This window comes from Aythya fuligula, chromosome 1 (assembly GCF_009819795.1).
Source record: "Aythya fuligula isolate bAytFul2 chromosome 1, bAytFul2.pri, whole genome shotgun sequence".
Taxonomy (NCBI): domain Eukaryota; kingdom Metazoa; phylum Chordata; class Aves; order Anseriformes; family Anatidae; genus Aythya; species Aythya fuligula.
The window spans coordinates 56,931,557-56,957,239 of record NC_045559.1 but is presented as its reverse complement, the minus strand read 5'-3'; the positions used below and the strand labels follow the sequence as shown (position 1 = coordinate 56,957,239).

The window sequence follows — 25,683 nt, the reverse complement described above, 5'->3', positions numbered from 1 at the left end:
GCAAAGCTAATGGGTGAGGGCTGCCACTAATGAATGGTCTCCTCAGTCTCTGTGAGCGGTGAAAAATACCACTCGACGCGGAGGATTTGGCCTGCCAGCAACACTTAGAGCTTCTGGATAGCTCTCGCTTTGGACATTAATGAAGCACATGTACCGCAGGCCAGCCGCGTCCTGGTGCAACGCCTCAGAAGAAAGTGGCACAAAGCCTTGGCCCTGTCAGCGCCCTCGCTGAGGCCCTTGCCCTCCGCTGGTGCCCTCGCAACACCTTGCTGGGCATCTCAGAGCCCTGTCAGTCGCCTCCCTGAGCTGTGTGGTTCCCATTTTGTCGGGGTTCAGCTGGCAGCTCATGAGGAGCGAGGTGTCCAGCCGGGAAGCAGTGCTGAGCAGATGGAGGCAGGCTGGCGCGGGCGGGATTTCGGAGCGCAGCTGGAGCGAGGAGAGCCCTCGCCAGAGGGTGGGATGGGAAGCATCTGGGGTTTTTGCTCTCGCACACCCTCGGAGGTGCTAAAAGACCCGGGATGTGGGTTGTTGTCTCCCCGGCTGAGCTGCCCGGATTCCTTTTCATTTGCTCTGAATGAATTAGAAAGCAGCAAAAGGAAGTATAATGGCGTGAAAGACAAGAGTCAAAGTGCGCCTTCTGTAAACAAAATAGAGTTTTCAAAGGGGCACTTTCTATAAAGGCTTAAGATGTTTTGCTTTTTCATGTGCGGGCACTGCTTTATTAAGATGTTTTGGGTCTCAAGCTGGAATACAAGTTCTGCATCCTTGCCTGTTTAAGTAAGGTGCTGCTTTGTTCCTGCTTTCAAAGCTGTGGGTGTCAGCTTCGTCTTTTTGATATCCCAATTCAAGCGTGTGCCGGCGCTGTAGCAGCAGCCTGCTGGTGTTCTGCCTAGAAACCACTTAATTTTTGTACTCCCTACCTAAAACCAAGAGTTTTGTGATAACTTCAGCTGTTTGTTTGCCATATGCCTGCTCAGGTAACATCTGTAAGGGCCTGTTGTGCTGTGAGCGGTATGAATACACCTGGCTTTGGCCTTGCAGCATTTACCATCTTAAGGTTATGAAGCCTGTCTAAATTTTCACTTGTCCTGTTTTCAGTGTTAGCTAAGCATATCTGAGCTTGCTGCTACTTATAGGAACGTGGGGATGATGATCAGAAGTGTGGTTTAGTGACTGTCGCCTTTGGGAATACAAATGGGGCCCCATTTTCCACACAGACTGAGTTTGTGGTGTTCAAGAAAAGAAATGCCATTGGGACAGTCAGTTTCTTGGCCTGCATGTCCTCAGATTTTTCTTGATTTGTTCATCTGTTGTTTCATGGAGGTGATGCTTGAGCTGCTCAAAAATCAGAGAGAACCATTAAACAGCCAAAGAAATGCTGTTGAGAATACAAACGCTGGTCTAGCTTCAGTAACCCCTGCGTCTGACCTCAAACAAGTGGTGTGAGATTTTGGGATGTGTGGACCTGCAGGCAGTTCTTTAGGTGTTAAAAAATATTAAAAATAATGACTGCAGCAGTGCTGTAATGCTCACCACCCCATGCTGATCGTGAACCTCACCCTTGAAACATATGCTTTTTGTGCATTGTGAAGCTTCTGTTAAATAACTTGTAATGATGCGAGCATTTTTACTTGGAGTTAGAAGGAGTCAGAAGGCTCTTCCAGAGGATTTCAGCAATAGAGCTGGGACAGGTGATTGAAGGGACTGAATTTATAGCAGTCATGGAGTACTAATGATTGGAATAATGAAAGATGCTGCTTTCCATTGGAGATTTAATGATACAGAGAACAAACTGAAGGCTTCCACCCTTGCCGTCAGGGTCCTTAGAGACTCCAGGCAAATCTTTGTTCAGTGCAGAGAAAGAAAAAAAGAAACCACCTAAAATCAACGACACAAACAAAACAAACCAAAAAAAAAAAGGAGAAAAAAAAAAAAAAGGAGGGGAAAAAAAAGCTCTTGGACATCAACAGTTCCCTGGTTCTCTGGGGCTTTGTGCTGCCTGTTCAAGCAGAGAACCTGTACTGTGACCCAGATGGGCTATTTAATGAGATGTTCCTCTAATGAGGGGTTATCATTTTAAAGCTGAGAGAATAAAGGGTGAGATCTAGTTTCAGATGCTTCCATTTTGGGTTTTACTGGGTGTTCAACTGTCCTACTTAAGGTGAACGTAACTCTGGCATTGCAGAGGAGTATTTAACTAAAGCAAATTTGTTTCCTATGTTTCCATATTCCCTGGAATATTACCTGCTACAGATGTGAAATCTATTTGTTTCTTCTCCCAGGAGAAGTTCCTGCTCTGTAGATGTTCAGCCAGGGAAAAGGTTGCTAACTATGTTGGGAAACCTAACACGTAGACTTTAAGCCATCCTTCTTATTGACACAAGGACAAGTTCACACAGCAGGTTTTTGGGTTTCTTTTTTTTTTTTTTTTTTCCTTGTTACAGGTTTTCTCTAGAATCATGGGCAAATCACTGTTAACCTCCCATTATTTCTGCTTTCCTTCCAACTTTGCAGTAGTTTTTGCAGGTCTCTTGCCAGTTTTGTGAAATAAATTGTATGCATTCATGGGATAAAATAGTGTGTGGTACTGCACATGCACAAGAGAATAAAAACAGGATTGCACCAGTAAATTGAATCTGTCATTTCCTAATTTTAGAATGCTTGACTTTGTGACCTTAACTTCCCTTTAGTGTGGTTTGGACACACAATTAACTAAGTTGCTCAAAAAATTACATTTTCTGATTACATCATGTGCAGAACATCCTAACTGCAGTGAATCATTATACCAAAGCTCTCTCAATTTTGATACCTATATATTGAGGAGGGCAGTCGTTTCTTTTCAATTCATTTTCTGCATGTGTTTGGGTTTTTTGTGTGTTTGTTTTTAAGGTTGTTAGGTTTTTATTTAGTGCATATCTTAAAATATATGCAGTGTCTGTCAGTCATGTAATATTGGCCTTATGAGGTTTAATTTTAGTGCAGGTCATGCTCACACTGGTCACTTAAATGTTAGTGACTGCTTGTAGGTCCAGTATATTATAAGGTGTAGGTTGGTAGAGAAAAGATTGCGTTTGCCGTTTGGGGCAATTTACAAAAAGAGATTTGTATTGCTTTAAAAATTCCTTCGTAAAATCAGCCTTCATCGTTTACAGCCTTACAATAAAGACAGAGAGCATGTGTACGGTAAAACGTTTATGGAAACATTAAAATTGTAAGAATGGAAAGAAGGAATTCTCTCACGTAATGTCTCATTTCTAGTTGGTAATCTCCTCATCTCTTAAGCAATGGCTTTTAAATGTCCCGCGGTTTTGGAGCACAGCTCTATAAAACATTCAGTTCGGTGAAGATCGGAGCTGTACAAGGGGTCAGATGTGTGGCTATTCCCCCGTCTGCTTTCTTTCGGGCAATTTTGCTGTAAATATGATAATTTCCAGGGGTGTAAGGCTGGGCTGTATCTGCAGGTGCAGGACAGGTGCAGAAGCCCATGCGTTCTGGTGGAGGAGCACAGCTGTGGCTGCAGCCACGTTCCTGCACTCGTGCCAGATGAAGATGAGGAGAAACTACTCCAAAAAGCACACCTGTGCTTGCAAAACTTCCAGTGTCATTTCACTTTTATCCATTCCCCTCATCTCCTGCTCTTGTTGTTTCCTTACCCCATACTTGCCTGATATTTCCACCCAATGTTTTCTGGGATACCCTACAGGTAAGAGCCAGCCTTGAAGTAAAGCCTTGCATTTCTTTTCAATTCACTTTCCGCAATATTCCGGTACACTTGCTTCTAACAGCATTTATCTGTGTGTACCCTTCACGGATTTACAGCTTTCTTCTCTGTCTATCAAGGCAGGAATAACATTTTTAGCTGAAGACTTGCAGTCTTTAAGAGTTTGAGCCGTAGATAATTTTTTTTTAATGGGTGAATCCTGTTTCAGATGCTGAGCACAAATGTTGCCTTTTTCAGTTGGTGGCATTATCCCAATTGGCTGTGAGTTATGGCCAATTACTCTATAAACTGCATCACTTCTTGTGAGATGGAAGTTGTGTTTTAATTACATTTTTTCCTCTGGAGCTGCTGCTAACTCAGTCCTTCTCCTGTGCTGGATCACACCATTGGCCTCTGTCAGACTTGCGTGTTGGCTAAGATACCCTAAGATACCTGGGGACATTGGCAACGTCTGAATTTTGGAGGGGGCTGTTGTTAAATCACATATTGTCACTGTTTTTGTTTGTTTTCACAGCAAAGCCGCTGCAGGGCCCAGCTACAGCAGTGAGCAAATTCTTGCTGATCTGACACCAGCCTTTCTGGTGAACCATGTACTTAAATCTGCATTTGCTTTAAGTATGCAAGCTGCAGCTTGGTATAAAGACTTGATGATGTAATTATTTTTGTTGGCAAGCCCAACTCTTCAAGATGTTCCAGAGTGAATAGTGATGGAGTCTGTCAAGTACTTTCTTGAAATCTCTGAAGTTTATGATGAGTGAATTTTGCCATTCAGTGCTTTCTCCAGTGATTAGTCTTACAGTGAAAATCTGGTCAACACATGAGCTTTCAGGTCAAATTATTCGCTCCCTTCCTTTTTCTTTCACATTTTCATGGATTTTTTTTTTTTAATATATATATATACACTAGGATTATTTCCTTGAGTTCTGCACACAAAAGTTTTTCGTACAGTGAGGGAGAAAGGCATCTCTGGAAAAAAAAAAAAGAGTGGCAGGACGTGGTAACGCTCGCCAGGGGCCACAAATCCGCAGCCTCCACGCTGTGTTCCTGAGAGTGCCCACTGCTGAGACTGTGGGGGCTTGAGGGGGGGTTCAAATGTTGCTTATGGCAGCGACCAACAAACCCCATGATGAATTTTAGGCTAAATTCCATGCGAGTGCTTGTCATCCACATGTGTTTTCAGCTGGGATTGTTAAACAAAGGCTTTGCAGAGATAAGCGTGTTGTGCCGTAGAGCAAGAGGTCCTGTTTTCGTGGGCTGCTTGCCTGCCAGCCGGTGTTGCTAACATCTACAGCTTTCCTTTGGTTTTTGGGACTGAGTGGTTAGCAGCCACCTGACAAGGTCTGCTTGTACCCTAAAGAGGAGAGGGAGGGCTGGATTTTTTTTCATTTTGGAGTGTTTTGCTCAGTGGCAGTCTCAGCGACTGTATGTGCATCGCTCCTCGTTTTTCACTGCGGTGATGGAGAGCTTAATCGGGTCCATTGTTTTTACGGTGGGCTTTAAAAAACAAAAAGCAGATGAGTAGGCAAATAAAAGAGTTGCACTGTCTTTGATCTTTACTGTGCTCACAATGAAATCAGTATGAGTTTTGCCTTGTCTGAAACCTGTTTCTTATGGGCTCTGGTTAAGGATATTCTGCTACATCAGCGGCCGAGTCATTTATCACTGTCCTTTGGTATTTTCATGAAACTTTCTCTTAAGAGTGAGAGGACGTGTCTTTTACTGTAAAAGGATGTCACGTTTTGAAAAAGCTGAAACCAAGGAAACGCTGACACCGAAGCCCAAAATTTCAAATCAGGGCGCGCTGTGTTTTAAGTTGGGAATCGCCATCTTTCGCAGAAACATTCATCTCTATTAAATCCCTCACGTCATTTCACATCCAAAGCGTGATCTGGATGGGGGTCACTTTATTTTGTGGTGTACCCCTGTGGTAAGGGGGGCCCAGCCCCAGTGCTGCCCCTCTGGCACCAAACCCACAGGGCTTGTGCTGTGCTAATGCCAGAAACACTCGAGCTGTTGGTGTGGTTTAAGAAAGAAGAATTAGGCCACAAGGACAGCTTGCAGAAAATGATCTTTTGTCCTGGGACTATTAAATTAACTGGTTTTGGACTATTTCTTGTTTTTATCAACTCTGTCGATATGGGTTCTTGTTCCTAGTGCTGAATTTTCGCTATGTCTTCCCTTTCCCTTAGCAGACTGCATGAGCTTTTTTTTTTTTTTTTTTTTTTTGGCCTTCTCCTTTTATCATTTTTTCCCCCAGAAAAGATGAAAGGGAAACAGAACGCTTTGATAGATTTATTGCCTGTAAATCTATGAAAGGTGCTACTAAAAATCTCAGGCTGAATGGCTGAGATACCAGTGAAGATACAGCTAAGAACCACAGATTAGCTGGTCAGTAAAAATCTCTGCATGTTCGATGACTTTCCTAAAGCCCCAGCTCTTGGGATGCCGTGCTTTCATGATCATTTTTCTGCATGTCAGAGGAAAAATTTCTTGTTTGAAGAGATAAGTTTGACAACATGACTAGAGCTGAGCGTGTGCTGAAAGCTGTGAAAATAAAGCAGCAAATGGAAGGACTCAGTTTTACTCATACAAATGTATTTATTTTTAAGCCAGTTTCAGGATTTTTTGACATTTGGATTTCCCAAGAATGAAATGTTTAAAAGTATCTTTGCGACTGTTAAACAGTTCTACTAAGGTACTTCATAACATTTCACTGCCCTGAAATATTTGTTCTATATGATTTGAAACGTCTGTGCTGTATGTTTTTTTTCCTTTCCTCTGACTCTCCCAGGTAGGCCGCGCAGGTCTTTAATGAATATAAAACGTGCTGTTCTCCTCGCATTTTTCTTTGACTTTTTTTTTTTTTTTTACAAGGCACAGTTTTAAGAATTGAAATCTTAGACATCTGGATTTATTAAAGTCCACAGTGCTGGGAGAGGGGAGTATTTTTTTAAGTGCACTTCGTTTTCACCTCCACGTAGCAGAGTTGTCTTTGAAATGCACCCAAGGAGCAGAGCGCGCCTTTCTGTTACCGAGGCCAGATCATCTGTGTCTGTTTAAATACGCCACCACGAAGCTCCCATTTTCCATTTTCACTCTTCCTCTGGAGAATTGGTTGCTTTGCAAACCTCCTGCAGGGGTGGTTGTGTAGCACAGCACTTCTCAAGGCGCTTTCCAAGCGTGAGCTAACCAAGGCACCATGCCTGGACAGGGCGAACGTGGGGAGCAAAGCTCCTCTTCCTGCCCACTGCTCCTGTGCAGCATGCTCCTCTGGATTTCCCTGTTTTTTCCTCAGGAATAGTGTTTCAGGCTCAAAGTAGGGGCTGGTTTGTGATCATCAGTGGTGTAAATAAGGAGCAGTACCCCCAGCATCAGCTTATGTACACGGAGGGAAGCAGCACTGTGTGGCATCAAGATGGAGCGTCATTTCTTTACTCCATCATTGGATCTATGTACTAAAACACTGTGTGCTTCCCTAATGCTGTGTGCTTTAGGTGGTGTTCAGCTCCGTGTTGCTGGGTTCGCCCAGCGTGTCTTACTCCTGCCATGCCCTGCTACCAACTCGTTCATTTATTAGCGAGGAGGAGGCTTGGGCTGGTGGATTAAGACTTCTGAACCTCGGTTTTGTTGCAGGTGCCCATACCTCTGCTCTCGTGTGAGGCAGCAGATTGAAAGCCCAGAGCCCTAAATGTATCAATAAGAGAGCCCTAACCTCAACCGCCTGCAGAAGAATTAATGCCCTAATATTTGCTAATTGCCTTGATGATATATATTGAAAATAAAACCTTGAGTAGCTTCGTAAAAATTGTTTCCTTTATTACAGCAATGCGTCTGCTGTTATCGCAGTCATCTGCAACAGCATTTAGCCCGTGGTAATAAAGCAAACCCAGCGATGTGCCTTCCTGAGCAGCGCCGGCGAGGGGCTGGTTTGCACTTGTGGCTTGACAAACCCAGCGGATGCTCCCTGGCGAGCGCACCGGGGGCAGCCCTCGCCTGCCTGCTGCAGAGCACGAGTGCCAGTAAACACTTCTGCCCCTTTCCGTGTATGCTGGCGACCACAGCCCGCAAACCACAGCACCTGAGGATGTCACGTACGTGCCTCCAGCCTCCCACGGCTCTGCAGAAGAGGCTGGTCCCGCAGCCCTAGGGTTGTGCCATCGGCCTCCGTGCTGCTCCCTGCCGCGCTCGCAGGCTCCAGGCTGTAGCTGACAGCGTTTGGTTGGCAGCCAAAACAAACCAGCGGAGGGAATCGAATAAGAGCGGGTGTTGGCAAACACACACACGTTACTGACAGGGAGCCGTGGCTGGAACAGGATTTCCACGGGCGGCCAGCTCATCAGTATTTTCCACCAGCCGAGCCCCAGCACAGCAGGCATTTTGCAGCCCTATGGAAGTCACCTTTCACATCCAAATGTGCCCGCTCTGCTTCGCGGCACGTTTTGTGTGTCCCGCTGGCCTTCAGCCCACACGTAGCTCTTTAAAGCCAGATCTTCAGCTTGCTTTCAGGCTGATGGGGTTGTGCTGACCGGCACCAAGTTAAGGTAGATGTGATATTTGATATTAACCCCATGTGGCTCTATCTTCGTGTCTGGACTGCAGGGGTGGTGGGGTGCCACGGAGCTGTTAGCTCTGAGGATGCATGTTGGTGTAGGGGCTTGCACCTACAGCCTGCATGGCTGCAGCACTCTGGCTGTAACCTCTTTTTTTGCAGCAAAACCCCAAATGAGTTGGGGTTTGCTGGGGTGTGAAGGCTTTGTGACCAGGAGGCAAACTGCCATTGTCCAGCCGAATGACAACAGAAGTACATTTGCTTCCACCTAGTCTAGCTTCGTGCCTAATAATACATTTCTTTGGACAGGATGTTGTCTTGGACACTGTCCTCTCTTGCTGAAGACCAGAATGTTCTAGCTGCCACCAAGATACTTAATCTTTCTCTGCATCAGTACTACATGTTTTGAAAGTCTCTCCTTGCTCTGCTTCAGAGACATTTCCTGGTCAGTCTGTTTTTAAAGCACCTAAATTAACAATTTCAGTGTCGGTAAAATGAGGTGCGAACTTGTGTTTAACTCCTCCAAAACTGTCCTCATGTTACTGCTGTGCTTAGTAGCCTGCTAATATTAACTTGTAAGAAGAGGGTGGTAGATCCCATGAACATTCTTGCACCTGGAGCTGTCAGATCATAGCCCAAAAACATGCGGTGCAGTTTAGTGTGAGGATTGTTTTTCATCATTGATGTTTTTATTGTTTTCCTTCTCTATAGCTGCTTGCTTTAATCTTGTCTGTCATACTGATAGACCACAGTTCATGAGCTCCTTATCTCTCTTTGCTACATCATACTGCTCTATGCTGCCTCTTGAATTATGGACCTAAGAACATTTTAATCATATTTCCTCTTGCACATGAAAGCCGTTGCTCCATACTGCATATTTCCCATGATTCTGGAATCATCCCAAAAACATTTTACCACTTTTCTCCTTAAGCTGCAAGCACCGTCTCTAGCAGTCATATTTTCTTTGTTCCTCACCCAGGATTTGCAGACTCCAGTATGTATTTTTCACAAAATGATGCGAAGATCAAGGCTTTAGATCCTATAAACCAAGTTCAGGGTGCTTCAAGGGGCCATTTGCATCTATTTCCCTATCTCAGAGTGTACTGGGGAAAGCCATGCTACTGGGCTTGCCCTTTCTGAATCAGATTGCTTCTGAAACATTTTTGGCTTAACAACTCTAGTGGGTGGGCTTTGTAAGTGGCAGCCTTATGAGCAGTTCATAATCAAAACTGAGGGATAGTTTCCAGTTCCTCTTCCCAGCCCCATCTGAATCAAGAAGAAAACCTTGTCTCAAAATTTCCAGTGTCTCTTTTATTTCCTGATCAGGGCAAATGTGTCAAATTGCCTAGCTATGTTTAGTGAACAAAGAATACCACCCGAGTGCTGAACAAAGATGAAACCGTCTGAGGAAGGTACTTACAGATGTATTAAACGAGAAAGTTTCAATGTTTTGCTGTTTCTTAGAAATAGCAAAAATAATCATTTCTACATTTATTTTTTTTAAGAGGCTCACTTCTTTTTTGTCGAAATTCTTCTCTTTTAAATGTTGTATTTTAGTTCTCATACTGAAGGTTTTACCTACTGCAGATGTGTTTGTGGTGATGGGCCTATTCTGCTGTTCTGGAATATTGCCGCTACAGGAACCTTCCACTGCAGGAGATGGGGAGAAGGGAGATTGGTTCCACCTCTGCTAGAATAAGAAAAACTTTCTTACTCAACAAACCATTTTGAGAATCTTCTAAATCCGTCATTAGTCACCTAGAGACATGATTAACACGAGGAATGAGGAATTTGGGCCACATGAGCTGTCTGTCTTCTTTAGGCATACCTCATGTCAGAAAAGCTGACCCACATGCAATGTGTTTCAAGTATCGTGTCTGTATGACATATAATGATGCGAGGGGAAAATGATACTGGTTCCCATTTTAATGTACAGTTTAGCTCTGCCTACAGATAGTCTGTAGATAGAAATAAGGTATATTTTTAGCCTTGAATTTATATAAATATAAATGTGTATATATATACATATCCATATCTATATATAGAGAGAGATATGTATATACTTGTACAAATTCTAATTCTTTAATGAAGCTTGTAGATTGCTCTTGGCATGCTGTAGCAGTCTCTGTGGCTAAGGTCAATGGCAGAGTGTTGTCCACTCATTGCTGGAGGACACAAATCTACAAATGATGTAAATGGGGGAGCTCTGCCTTTTCACTAGAATGGAATTAAAATAATTAATTCCAAAGTTATTTTAGAACTAGAAATTTCATATATTTTTGTTGGTTTTTCTCACGACATGCAGCCGAGACGATTAAAACTTGCTTGTAATTTCTGTAGGTCTTGCAGTGTTGTGCATGACAATTAACATTTCATGGTGTGTTTTTATGCTTAAAAAAATTACAGTTCTCTCTGAATCTGCGTCTTTTTTTTTTTTAATATTATGATCTTCATAATTCTGTAGCTTTTATAATTCCCTGTGGTTCATATCTTTGTTAACATGAAGAGATGTAAAGCAGGGAGCATTGTGTTGTGCTCGTCCACAGAGAATGAGGTTAGAGTAAGTACAACACTGGTTGCACTTGAAAGTGTAACATGTCAGTACTTAGATGAATGTGGTTGGAATAAGTACAAGTTTGTTTAGTTTAGTGGCTTTAACCACCTGTAGTGAAGACTAGATTTTTCTTCAGTTTTTCCAATGTCCTTTAGGATGTACGTGCTGCTCCGTAGTTAGTTCATCTGTTATGCAATGCTGTCCCATTGCAGCCGAGTCTGGGTGTTTCAAAACATCAGTTGGATCCTTTTAGTCTGCTTAAAAGAGAAAAGGCTAAATAAAACCAGAGGACAAGATGTAACAGGCGAGGCGGTTAGCATGGCCTACTGTTAAGGCTACATGCTGATTATCATTATACTTCCCAGATTTCAGTTGCTTCTAATATGCTCCAACTGCATTTTACTTTTTCTAGGGCAGATGTTCCCCCCCCCAGCTGATTAATATATATATATGTGTGTGTGTGTGTGTGTATATGTGTGTGTATATATATATATTTGTATAGATGTGTGTGCATGTATGTATATGTGGAGAGATTTCCGTAGAGTTGGCTCAGCCATTTCCAACAAGGAGGTTGTGGTGGGGAGCAAGACCCACATCACCCCACAGTTCATTCCCCTTCCTAGTTGTGGTGCTGGTGTCCTAGGGAAGGGCTGGCAAAGCAGTGCTCAAAGATGGGGCAGGTCCATGGGGCAGCCCAGGTACTGCCGTGGATGCTGCTGCGGGCACGTGTGGGAAGAGGTGAGCCCATGAGGAACGGCATCGTGCTTTGCTCAAAGCAGAGGATGAATGAGATGTGGGTATATGCCGTAAACCTGACTGAAACAAAAGGATGAAATACTGAATATCTGTTTCTTCCTTAACTGCTATCTAAATAGGTGTACTGTAGAAAGGTCTGACAGAGAAATGACCGCGTTCCTTTACTGTAGGGTTTTTGGGGTTTGTGGGTCTCTACGTGAGTGTCTAGGTGAAGAAGTGGAGGAGATGAATAATGCAGAGGTTCGTATCTGAAGATTATGCATAAAGTGAAAACAGGGTTTGACCTTTAACTGCTCTGAGAATAAATGTGCAGCCTTCTCTGTCTGGGAAAAGTAATAGAGGGCATCATTTTAAAAAAAAAAAAAAAAAAAAAAAAAAAAAAAAAGGTATTTTAGGAATAAGACTGCATATCTTGATGTCATAAAATTCAAATTCTACAAATGGATACTCTTCAAGGATCAAAGAAAAAAATTAAACCTCTATAAAATAATTTTAGAAGTCTTTCTTCAGTTAAACTGGTAGCCCTGTAATGAGTTCATGCACCTGAACACAGCTTTTATTGTAGTTGGGTGAGGGGAATAAGGTGTCCATCAGCTCTGTAAAATCTGTATTATTTGAAAAGGGTTCAGCCAGCCAATTTGTGGGTCAACCAGTCATAAAAGTGTGCCAGAGACATGTTCTAATGTCTCTTCTTGTAAGTTTTATTCATCGTCTGTAATGATTTTACCATATATATATGCACACTTAGGCTAACCTTTACTGGTCAGAGCTGATTTATTGCTCTAGGTATCTATATCAAAGGTCTGGATGGCGAAGCACGTGCTATTAACAAGCCATTTCTACTTAGTAAGCCAAGTGGAATTTCTGAAGAACGTAAAGGTTACTTTTAGAAAGGACCGTCACCTGGCCAGCATCCAGGCTTTCCAGTCAGTGAGATTTTTAGGCAAATAGTTGGCTTTAAACACATGGTGAAATCCCATTGAAGCACAGGCCGAAGGCAGAGCACTAGTTAGTCCTTTGCGGAGGATGGGAGCTGGATACCACAGACCCACGTAGGCGATGGCCATCAGTGGCTGGGCTCAGGTGTCATCATAACTGCTAGACACCCCCAAAATCATGCAGCCGATGTGGCTGGGGGCTGGCAGGGGGCTGCAGAGCACGTCCTGCACTGGGGTTATCAGCTGCTTATATGATGGCCATGCTCCTGCACCCTGTGCCTTCGAGGGTGGGTGGTTTTCCTGCTGTTGCGATAACCAGTTTGCTCAGCGCTGCCCTTCGTGGTGTGGGCGAGGGCTTGTGGTGATGGGATACTGCCCTACAGCCAGTAAATAGCAGCACGTGTTTCTAAAGCAGCCTCTCGCTCTTTGCTTTCATGAAGCGTGGGCTTTCATGGCGAGGGTGGAGCGGCTGATCTGATAGTTATCTGCGCAAGCAGTTGAAAGGAAATTCTGATGACTTAGCCTTTGCTGTGGGCTCGGCACGCTCCCGTTTACCCTGAGCTCATTGCTGGGGGGTCGAAACCCTGACTTGTACCAAGTTAGTCAGCACTCTGCCAGAGCCGCCTGCGTTTCCTTGCTGGGGCATGGCAGTGTGTGGTGGCCATCGTGCTGTGGCAGGCCGTGGCACAGCCCCCCACACAGGGCACTCCACCACGTTACACCCCACCAACTCCTGGTTTATTTATTCTTTATTTTATACAATCACATGTTCGTGCATCCTCCCAGTAACATTTGGGGCTGGCGAGTTAGGCCCTCAGAGCTGAAGGCCGGTCTTGACACCACTGGAGCGTCCCCTGGGATGGAGCCAGCGCTCCGATGTGTGTGTGGAAGGTGGCTCACAAACCATACAGCGAGCACCCAGATCCACAGAAACACGTGTAATATTCCAGTCAGCGAGTTACCCCGCCCTGGTAAGGTCAGATGTCTTACTGCTGTGAATTCCTGTAAGGATGGCTTCCATAAGCATTGGCACTCATAGCTGGCTTCTGAGCACAAAGACCATGAAAACCCCGATCCCCTGTGGCTGTGACGCCATGCCCGCCTGCAAAACACAAAGAGCTTGGTTGGTAACTGGTTTGGGAATGCCCTATATTTGGTCTGAGCACTGAATGTCTGTGCCATTATGTATTATTCATGGATTTTGAACAAGCTGATGATGTTTCTGAGGCAAAAGGAGGAATTTTGGCAAACAGTTCCTTCTCCTGCAAAAGACATAACTAATCTTTACAAATACTGAAGCAAACAGAGGAGGCATTTTTTAAGATATTCTACGTTTTCCTGCCAAGTATATTGTATAGTACTCAGTGTAACTGCTCAGAAATTGTGAGCACTTCAGTGTTTTTGAAATGATGGGCCCAGCCCTTGAAGGGATCCGATGCTTGGTGCCCATGCCAAAAGAATGGCAGTGCACAGAGAACACAGTGGAAAAATGCTGTCGTATCAAGCATTTCATACTGCCATCCTGTAGCTGCAGAACCTGGTGCAGGAGTCTGGATAGCAGGTTTGCAAAAAAGGGGAATTATGTGCTTGCATGGGGTCCAGTCTCATTTCGTAGAGGTCTTCCCCTGCATGGTTACAGGAAACTCGCAGCTCATAAAAACCAGACGTGAGCACATACCTATTCGCTAATCCTTGATGAGCTGCATTTGTTTATCACAGAACGGATGAGCCTTGATTTGGTTTGGAAAGATGCCTTATCAGCACAGTTGGGCTTTCGTGCCGTGGTCACGCTAGGGCTGCTGAACAGGAAGTCGTCTGTCGCGGATGGGCATTTCGGGGGGCTGACGGTAACGAGCGATGGAAATTACGGGCTCCAGGAAAGCGTATTAAGCTCTGAATCACTGAATCCTCTTGTTCTGCTGCTATCAGCTGACAGGTCTTTTTTCTGTGAAATAAAAACCCGCTAGCACATCCTTTGTCATTTTCAGTGACTCAAAGGCTTAGACCTTCTGCGAACTCTCAGCCTAATGGGGGATTTTGCCTGTTTTTAGACAAGCCCATCCTTGCATGAGTTAGTACTGCTGTCCGTTTCCACAGTCCATATTTATTCCAGTGCATATCCTTGTCCCCTCTCGGTATGTCTGCCATCCTGAGTGCTGGCTGCGATGTGGAAGAGGCATCTCGCGGTTCAGCTACGTGCTGTAACATCCAAATTCATCTCTAAGCCCCCTTGCTAGCCAGCACTGCCAACACATTCATCATTCTCTTTTCTTTCTGCGAATTCCTCTCGATCTGTGAACTTCTTCCTGGTATCAAGTCACTGATGGCAGCGTGCATTGTATTTATTTGCATGTAGCAAAGAAGAAAGATGATAGCAGTATTTTGTATTATTATTACTTATTTACCTGCATGCCTCCTGTCAAAGAGTATGATAGAAAACCTTTCTCCTCGCCATAGCTGTTTCCAGGGCAGCATAGCTTAGACCAGGGTGAGCCGCTGGGTGCTCTGTGTGAAATAAATGCAGTGTGTCAGCTCAAACATCGCTGTGCCAAAAAAATCCCAACTTGCACTGGAACTTTTATGGTTACTGTGACAGTGGAATAGTCTAGCCGATCACAGCCTGCTGTTGAGCAATTTTCCTGTTGTGAAGTCGATAAAACACCACGTCACGGTCAACAGAGAGAGAGCTGGTGAAAATCCCAGGTAGGTGAAGGCACATCAGTCTCCTTGCCACAGAGAGGCAGGGGAATGCAGTTTTCTATCAGCTGCTGCTCGCCCTGCCATCAGTATGTGCTGGCCATTCAGCCCGTGGATGCACAGCAGTAAGCAGCACCCGCAAGGGACCGCAAGGGAGAGACCTTTAGGGACCTGGGACACAAGGAGATGGATAGATCTCCATTAATTTTCTTGCTTGTGGATCAGTTTGCTTCATGTTCACTTTCCTTTTTCTCCTTTTTTTTTTTTTTTTTTTTCTTTGGTGGTAGTTTTGAGGATTTTGAAATTTTCAAATTGATTTTGGCGGGACCATGATTTTGCTTTCTTTCTATCCAAATAAAAATGAACGTAAAGCTGTAGCTGCTGATCTGGGAGTTTAGCTTCTATGTTTAGTGGGGTCTAATCTTTTGATTCTTCTTTGTTTTGTAATTTATATCCCAAACAATCAAATCCATCCTGTGTTCCACTTGGTTGTGCACCACTTAACTGCTTGGTGCTAGCAGAATATATCCTAATTTAGCTGAATTGTTGTTACTTCAATGCCATTTAAAGCAGCAGTGATTGCCACTCATTATCATTAGGCTAAAACGATTGCCTTAGAAGGCTCCTAATAAGGAGGACGTCCCAATTAAGTAGAATGTGTTGTACTAACAAACTCCTTACAAGAAAAGATGTCACAGCCCTGTGTAGCAATATAATTCTATTATCTTGCCTTCCTGTAACATCTGCTCTAATATCTCACAGAGGTATTTTGCTTTGGATAATGATCATCCATTCTGGCTTTTGATGAAATCAAATCCAGCTCAGCTGGGGTACTGCCCTGAAAACGATCGCACATCCTTGGAAAAAACTGCTCTCCAGATATGCAGTTACTGAAATTTCCAGTTGCAAGGAGCCAGAGACAAAATTGCTAAGACAAAACCTCCAAACTTGGCCAGATGAAATAATAAAAAAAAAAAAAACACCTTGTGCTTGTGTAGCTGAGAGGATTGTTCTTTGCAGTTGTTCTGGAAGTGAAGTTCCTGCTGGTAGGAACCCAAAACCTACAGTTTGCACAACTTCTGTTTGTCATTTATCAATTGTTGCTGCTGTTGATAAAGTTTTTGGCTGATTTTTTTTTTTTTTTTTTTAAATCTCAGTTCTTTCATTTTCAAGCATTTTTTCATTTGCTCTTCTACTGATTTTTCCAGGAGAGAAAGGGTGATCTCTTGTGGTTAAACAGCATAACTTAGAGGCCTTATCTCTCCTCTTGGTTTTCTCTGACATTTCTTATTTCACCTTGAATCAGTTACGAAGCTCTGTAGTGTTTTACTTTCACTTCATCTATAAAACAGACATGAATATTACTTTACCTGCTAAACATCAGTCAAGAGGTGAAGTGGAAAGCGGGTAATGCTTCTTAACGTCTTTGGTTAGTAGGTGTTAAAGACACACCAAGCAATATTACTTTGCATCTGACATCTTTACAGGGTCTTGCATCTGACTCCTGTGCCTCTTGCACACTTCCTCCTTCGGGAGGCTTTGCCCTACTCTGAGACTTTGATTAGGGAAACTTTTTATCGCCTTCTAGCTTTCCCAAGTGCTTTGCATTTTCTCCATGCAAAGCCACTCCCTGTTATTTAACCGGGCTGGAATGTGTGGAAAGAAGACACTTCGCGCTCCTTGCCTTGAATGCTTTCCAGATCTCCAGTGAACTGAAAGCACTGGTTGATACGATCAGCATTAAGATTTTCCCTGTGGTCTCATTTCTGTGAGGAGAAGCTGAGATGCTTTCCATCTGCCTTGCCTGTCAGTTTGACAGGCTGAGCTGCGGTGTCCTGGTGCAGGTGGCTTCAAGCAGCAGAGGGTTTCTTCCCAACTTGGTGGGATTTGTCAGCTTGAATTCACCATCTCCTCTGCAGCAGCATCAAGATGCTGAGGACACAGTGCTGGTGTCCGCAGCATGCATCAAAATCCCTTGTGGATGTGGACAGTGCCTCTTCCTCGCATGCTCCTGCCTGCCACAGCCACCAAATGTGGGGTCAGGAGAGAGATTTTCTATGTCAGAGTATCAGCCGTGCGGGGTTTGCACCTGCTGAAATGTGTTGCTTTTGCAAAAGTCCTTGGCAATAGTTCTGCCTCTTTCCTTTCTTTCCAGCAGGCTTTTTTGCTGTAGATCTCAAGATTGCTCCCTGGTGCTGGGAAATACTTTGGTTCATGAGCTTGTGGAAGAAAAGAGATATTTTGATTGGATGTTTTGTGAACTTTTGAAGTTCACAAGATTGTGTATGACAACAGAAGACTTGACTCAAAAACCTTCTAGTCCTTAGGAACACCTGTCTAAAAAATCAAATGGCTATAAGAATTCAATTGAATTCCTTCTCCTGAATGTAGTTCTCCTAAGCGAGGCCAGCATTCACTGGAGAGATGTGCAGCAGCACGTTTTGAGGGCTGTTCAGGGTTAACTACCGTTTTCAGGCTCATTTTGTAGAGCAATTTGCCTGATATCTGCCCTGCACACTTAATCTCTATAAACTCTTAGAAGAATCCAGCTACTCCTTGCAGTGGGAGTTTAAACTATTTTCCAGATATGTACGTTTGCTTAAGATGTAATAGATAGATAAAGAGGGATGTCAAAGATACTTTGAAATATTTTCTCCTGAAAATAGGAGCCCTTCATTCAAGGGGGAAAAAAAATAGAGCAGCAAAACCTTCAAGTTTCTATCCAGACTGTAAATTAATATATCGAGAAAAATGTGATAGTCTTTCCAAAGGAAAAAAATAGTAATTCCAAAATGTAAGACAAATGCTTTGTAGTCTTTACAGTGCTTATATTTTTAGTCAAGGACTAAACTGACTGGCAAGACTGGTGAGTCTGCTTGCCAGTCCTGGCATATGGGCAACGTAGGGGCCAGCACTTCAGGAATCTGCTATTTTACAACACTTGCAACAGCTGGAATATAAATAAATGCAGATATAATAGAAGAAGAGTGGAGGAGGCTAAGATTTTTTGATGATTCCTCTATATTTAGGTGAAATTTGGGCTATGGACACCTTCTTTCTCCTGCCCTGCAAGCTGAAGAGGTTGCATAGCCAACGTGGTGTCCAGTATTGGGGTTGCTCTGGGCCATCAGATCCTGCAGGCTTTTTTTTGCCAGGGAGCTGGGACGAGTTCTGTCCTCTGCTGCCCAGCGCTGAATTTGGGGTGTTTGTGGGGTATTTGCTCATTTCTGCCACGCTGCAAGGACTGCGCAGGCAGCTCCGTGGCAAGCTCCGAAAAGGGCGTGCAGGAATGTGTGTGTATTTGTGCCAAAATCTGCCTTGTGATGGAGGGTGGTGTATCAGCCCGGCACAAGAGCTGGGAATGTGCGTGGGGAAACCAAAACAGAGTTACCAGGAAGCCCTGGCTTCAGAAGAGTTTGCAGTGAGGATTTAAAACAATTGCTTATTTTTACAAGTTGGGGCATCTTCAATCGTAACTTTGTCATTTTGCGCAATACTTCTTCGGTTTGGGATTTGTCAGTCTTTGGGGACTGAGCTCTAGCTTGTGTTTCTAATGAGCCCAGAGGGCAGGAAAAATGTGGAGTGTATTAACCGTACATCAGATCTGCCCTGTGACTTTTTTTTTTTGTTGTTGTTTTTGTTTTTTTTTTCCCCTGGAGATTTGGGAGGGGAGCACTAGGAGCTTGTCACTACGTTCTTTGGCTTGCTGCTGATTTTAAAGTATTTTCACTGTGTTTCTCCTCAGTCTGTTACCTACAGACAGCAGGGCAGGAGGAAGCCAAGGGCAAACTGCAAACAGCGGCTCCTAAAGCAAACTCTGGGTTTGGCCCATTCTCAGTGTGTCTCCTTTCAGACAGATACCTGCCCCAAGGCTCTGACAGCCGAGGTTACAGAAAGCACCCCAAAAGGTGGCAAAAGCCAAATACACAGGAGTGCTTTGGTTGTTTCCCATTGCTCCAGTGATTCATAGCAGTCATAAACGCAACGTATGGCTGCCATACATCACGGCGGGGCACGGAGCAGCCAGGGGCATGTCGAGCGAGTCTGGCCCCGCATTCATCCTGCAACAACTGCCTGCCTGATTTCCCCTCGAGTGAATTGGAGGGAAGATGAGGGATAAAATATTGGGCAAAGAAGCGCGCAGGGCTGAGTAACTGTGCAGAAAGGAAGGACATTTAGCAGTGCCAGGCGAGAGAAAAGACAGATACTGCAGCTTATTCCTGAAGATACTGTGCAGAAATCTTTGTTTAGGAATGACAAATAGCATCAGCAGCAACAGTCGAGAGAGCAAAAAAAAAGCCAGGGAAGAAAGTTCTGCTTTCCAGGCCGTTGGAAACGTGAGATCCTTACCTGCGTGTCAAGTATAATGCAGCGAAGCCGTGGCTGACAAGTGAATAATGCCAGTCAGCAGGGAATTAAAATAAGGAAATTGAACTGTAGCCAAACCAGTGAAAGCTGGTTTGTTTCTACTTATAAAGAAGACATATTATAATCATAAAGTTTTTACCTTTTCCCCCTCCCTCTTTGACTCACCAAGCTCCCTCTCTGCTTGCGGGGGAGCAATTCCCTTCCGCAGTCTTCCATCAGCACGTTTGAGCTTTACAGGAAATACTGAAAAAACAGAGCAACTCTTCCTTCCAAAAAAAGCATTTTAGTGACATTAGTGATTGTTTTCAAGGAGAACGGTTGAAGCTAGAAGAGGGGCAGAGCTGTGTGCCCGAGCCATGCAATTCCCTTTCTCCATACTGGCAAAAACCAGATCCCGTGAAGCAAAATGATGAGAATTGTAAACAATCTTCCAACGCACCACGGGTCACCCGCTGTGGTCAATTATAGTTGTGAAGCTGCTGTGTAAGTATCAGATGTTTGGCTATTGCATGGTTTTACTGATCTCAACCCCAAGTGGAAAAAAAAAAAAAAACAAAAAACCCTTTGGCGTGACATATCCTATAATTTGCTAAGTTTTCTAACAATGGCACATTTTGCGTTTCATTTGCACTTTTCTTCTGAAAACCTAAGAATACCCTCCCCTCGCTAAGGAACGGAGTAATTAATCATCAGGGCTGTTTGTAAGGGAAAGCCTGGCTGTGGGAACGGAGTCAGAGACAAAATAGAGAATGAAATGTCTATGTGCCACGGCTTTCATCACTCAGAGACATCTCCTCTGCATCCTACGTTTTTTAAAACCATTTAAATTTTATTTTTAAGGTATCTTAAAAGAGTGTTTTTTTCCACATTTAAGGTGTGTTTTCGCTGAAGAATATTTTCCTGCTGGATATTCATTTTTTTTTTAAGATGACATAAAGCTATTTGTACTTTTCAGAAGTCTCCTAGAGCAGATCATTTACACATCTGTTTTCTGCAGGGAAGGCTCTACCAATTTTGCCTTAATTTCTAGCCATTAAAATTATGAAGAGCAATCTAAATAAATGAGAAATATTTCCGAGAGAGAAATCTTATTAAAATACGCCGGCAAGTCTGCATTTTCGATCCAGGTGTTGCGCATCTCGAGCTCTGGACGTGCGCGGAATACAAATGCCGATTGGCACGCTAAATGGGAAATGCAAGGCAGATGCCAGGCGATCCCAAGAGAACTTGGAAGGCTTGTTTGATAGCTTTTGGTTGCTGCTCCTTTTTATCCTTCACCTCTGTGCTTTCAATTCTTTCATCTGTTGCTGTGTCAGATGTCCGGATCTTTCTCTCCGGGGTGCTCCCCGCAAGCCGTACTCCTCTCCCGCGACCCTCCACACGTGCATGGGGTTTGCCCGGGGTTGCTACAACCCTGGGCCTGGAGCCAGGGTTGGGATTACGGCCACTGCTGCTCTTCCATCCCCGGTGTTCAAGCAGGGAATTTGCTCTGGTGTTGTTGTAATGTGGGGAGGGAGAGCCTGGTTAGCTTGCTGTCTTACGGCCATGGTACACAACACCTTCGCTCCCAGTTTCTCCAGTGTATACCCTCTGCTTTTCGGTTTGATCACGCACACTGAGCCTGTGTCGCCTCTTTTCTCCCAGGATGGGTGTTTTTAGGTCTGTGCTGCAAGCAGGACTTTTAGACTGGACTCTTTGCAGGCAGGGAGGTGATGGAGGTGAAGCTGGTGGAGGAAACAAGGTGTTTTATACCTATTGGCAGAACCATTGGGGAGTGGAGTTAGGTGCCAGTTGCTTTCTGAGCTGGGAAGCTCAGCGAGTTCTTCCCTCTGAAGGCACCAGACATGCCCCTCCTTCTTAAGGCATTTTGTAAAGGTATTTTGTGAAGTGTTTGCTCAGCTAGTGAGGGTAAAACTTCTCCCTCACACTTAAAAGGAATGAATAGTAAAACGAATTGAAAAAAAAAAAACATTTCCTATTCTATCTTCTTTTCAAAGCAAATCATAAATCCCAGAGTTAGAGATAGGATGGAATTTAGTTGCCATAAAGAGGTGCAATCCCACTGCCTCCTGCGGGTCTCCACCTGTGTGCGTCCCAGAGGGATTTGGAGGTGAAGCTGTGGACAAGCATGGCCATAGCTACCCGTTCAGAGGCCTTGGGAAGGGAGGAGAGCTTGCTGTCCAAGCTGGACTTCAATTTATCTGTTACTTGAGGATGGTAATGAGCCATCCACTCTTGTACATAAGTTCTGTTTTGTAGCATGACAGCGATTTTGATTAATAAACGTGTGCCCTCTGTCTGCGCCTGAGGGGTTCGATAGCGTGGCAAAAAAGTGACTTGTTTCTGCATGGATGTGTGCAACATAAGTTGTTTTTGTTTGTTTGTTTGTTTTTTTACATCAGTAGCTTTGCTTATGCCTTCCCCCACAAAGATTCGCTGCAGCACCTTGACACCATCCATTATTTTGGCAGTTGTTGCTGGAATTCCCTGTATAGGAAAATCATATAAACGTATCATCCTTTTCATGCCCCATTTTAAAGTCAATCAGTAAGAACTGTGCTGCTGAGATACCATTTTCCATTAAACTCCTATGGTTTTGGAGTAGTTTCTCGAAGGGTTCTTCAGAAGCCTCTTGACCTCCGCCTTGGACAGTTCTTTGGGATTTTCTGTAATAATTATCCCTAGGTGACATCATGAGGGACTTGAGGATATTCAGAAGAGTTAATGAGGGTCACTTCTGAGAGCATGAGTCATCTGTGACAGTGACTTATAAATGTTTATTGTCTTTGAGCTCTGCACACACGGGCTGCCTCTTGGAATGTCCCCAGAAGGATGCGGCGGTGGTGACAGCAATAGTGGCTGAAATTACATGGGACTTCTCTTTTTCTTTTAATTCACTGTAGGTGTCCTCTGCCTGCCGGACAGCTTGAACCTTCACAAAGACCAGCAGCGATCAAACAAGCCCGGGGAAGTGCAGATGTTCAGCCAGTCAGAGCTGAGGACCATCGAGCAGTCTTTACTGGCTACGCGCGTGGGGAGCATCGCCGAACTCAGTAAGTGCGAGGTTGCTATGATCTTTGGGTTTCTTACCTCGAGGTAAAGCAAAGCCACCTTCGTTAACTGGTTGTACAGAGGGGTGACAAAGGGACACGTGTGTTACTGCACTGGAAGCTGATTTTAGTCGTGTTTATGCTCTACGGCTGGTTGGGAAACTGAAGCTGTGAATCCACACGAGGAAAAAAGTCTTGTGCAGTCTCATAGCAATGGCTACAACTTGTTTGCACCCACTGCTCTCATTTCTAAAGGTGAGGGATGCTTTATTTCATGTTGCATTTGAGAGCACCTCACAGCTTGGCCAGACTTGTGAATGTCTGACATACTGGTGTGCTGTCTCATTTCACTGCGTTGCCCATTTTGAGATGGGCTGGCCAAAAAAAAAAGCTGAATGTTTCAATAAATGAGGGGTATATAGTCACAAATTAAAGCAGAGCTCATTCTGGCTGTGTTACAGAAGGTTCTTCACTCTTCTTGTCCTCCAGTTTCAGTAGAGGACGGAAGCACAGCTCAAACCTGAACCAGAGCAATTAGCACCTGGAAGATAAATTATTTGTTACTAATCAAAACACCTTTTGAGAAAGGTGATAAACTATGATACCTGTAAAAATCTGAACATTTTGATTACAGCACAAATGAATTATTTACAGTTTTCTGAATACTACCTAGATGTCTTGTTGGCAGAAGGTAAATGCTAGGTGCATTTCCATACAGCATGGATTTTGCAGTTACCAGGAGGGTCTTCAGGGGATTTTTTTATTAGGACAGAAGCCTTCCAATCACATGTTTACAGTACAGTTAGAGTTATGGGCAGGAAAACTGTTTTTTTCTGAGCTCTATTATGAATTTTTGGGGAGAAACTGCAGAGTCAAATGTAAGAAAATACGTGCAGCCCAGCTTGCTGTTCTTAATACTGGACGTTGTGTGATGGGCATTGTACAGAACGCACATTGGGATCGTAGGTGCAATTTCTCAGCCTTTTCTGTAGTGGTGGGAGCCTCCTCTGTAGCTATTTCATATCATCAGGGCTCAGTTTTTATGAGCCCCGTGGATTCACCATGAACGTTTGTCTGCAAGCCGCAGTATGAATTTCTGCTTTCAACTTGCTAATTTTCCTGTGTTCTGGTGAAACGTCAACAAGCCAAGAGCACTTGCATGCCTTAGCGTGAAGTGTTGCTCAGCCTCTGGAATCAGGTGTTTGGTGTTATTCAAATTAAGTACTTTATGCTTATTTATTTCACACGTGACATACACAACAGTACTTTCCGTGTGCCAAGTAAATTATGCATGATACTTCTCTCTCTCTGCAAGTATGTATGGTTGTGTTTTAGTAAATAAGTAACCTATGGATATTTCAGGTTTGTTTTTTGTTTTGTTTTGTTTTATTTTGTTTGTTTCACTGTATGCAATACAGAAAACAGGATCTTTAGCATCCTCCTCACACCCCCACTTATTTATTTTTTAAATTTCCATTTAAATTTAGAAATCTATCATCTCTAAGTCCTACCTCAGATTCAAGTGCTTGGCGAATATGGCTTGCTTTGTGTCTATCTGTTGACTCCAAGCGCAGGCAAAACACTTCAGGGTGGCCAACTTGAAGAAAACAGCATCAGTGGGAGTTAGATGCAGCTGTCAGAGAGAGCTTGGCACTCTCAGCAGGCTGACAGCACTCCAGAAAGCCCTCTGGACAACAATTGGGGGCACCTCCCCATCCACTGCAAGCAGATGCATGTCGTGGAAGAAATCGTGGGAGTAGTGGTAACTGGCAAAGCTTGCAAGGCTTTCTGCTCGATCGGATAAAAATCTGTGCCGGGGAACAATGCTGGTGCAGAGTTCAAACCTCGATCCTGGAGCATCGAGGGAAGCGCAGGGCGTCACGGTGAGCAGAAGCTGGTGGATTTAGGGGAAAATCGTCAAGAGGAAGGAAAATGAGGGGGTGCAAGGGGGCCTGTGCTGTGGAGGGAGGCTGGGGAGCTGCAGCGTGGGGGAAGGACCTGGAGCAGCGGGGCTGAGCCAGGGGGGAGCACCTGGGCATCACAGCACGTCGGCGGGGAGGGAGGAGGTGAAGGGGGATTTATCATTGCCACAGTGGGGGGTGGGAGGTGGTAGAGCCTTAAAATTGGCACGGCAGAGAGAGAAGAGGATGTAGCAAGCTCTGGCATGGAGAAGTGGGATGTGAGGGAAGGGTTACGTATGTCAAAGCCCCCGCTCTTGTGGGGGTGAATCAAGGGAATGGGTGAGACTCTGAAATGGGAGGGAATTGTAAAGAGGAGGGGGAGGTGGAAACCAGGAGTGGCAAGGACAAAAGCCTGACCTGCTGGAGCAGCATAGCGAGTAGACCCCGAGCATGTGTCCACATGCAACGTCCCAGGAGCCAGGACTTAATTTCTGTGTTCTTCATAACTGCACAGAAAAAAGACAAGGGCAGAGTGATCTTGCAATAAAGCAACTTCATTTTATCTCCGAGGGAAGAATCCCAGTAATTCTAACTGAATGAGATTTCCTATAGTTTATCAACATTAATAATTAAAGTGTTGCAAGCATGCAGAATTAACCAGCGCACGTAAATGAAAGAAAGACATCCCTTGCTCTCGGTTCTGCCTGGCATCCTCGCACGGAGCAGCGTGACCAGCTGCCGAGCTGCTGGGGACGTGGACAACGGGAAATCGAATCTGTCCCCTGGAAGACGACAGCTGGCAAGCGGGGCCTGCTGACTGGCTGGCGTCTGTATTTCTGCTCAAATCCGCTCACTTTCTTCCCAACCTTTGTCTCTGTCCCAGGTGGGAAATAGAGTGACTTATCCTAAGCGGAAAGCACGGTGTGGTGTGGTAGCCTCGCCTCCTGTACGTGGTACCCTCATTTTGTCTGCTTCCTTCATGTTGTCTCCCCCCAGTTTTGTTACTCCTGTTTTCGTTCCTCTTCCTTTTCCGTTGAGGACTGATGAGTGGTTATGCAGTAAAAGGGCTGAAGATTTTCTGGGGAAAAGTCCTGCCTTTTAGCTGCAGCGTAAGAGGAATTACTGGTGTCTCTCTGGCAGTTTGTGCTA

General features: G+C 44.4%; 1 protein-coding gene across 2 annotated transcripts in view; it reads left to right on the top strand.

Moving 5' to 3' along the window:
• The window catches only part of BTBD11 (BTB domain containing 11), a 163,436-nt gene that overhangs the window by 67,555 nt on the left and 70,198 nt on the right, over positions 1-25,683 (top strand). For both annotated transcript variants that reach the window (XM_032207422.1, XM_032207421.1), the window contains exon 2: positions 22,487-22,636. In XM_032207422.1, coding sequence (XP_032063313.1) covers positions 22,487-22,636 — 150 coding nt within the window. The remainder of the gene's footprint in view (positions 1-22,486; positions 22,637-25,683) is intronic.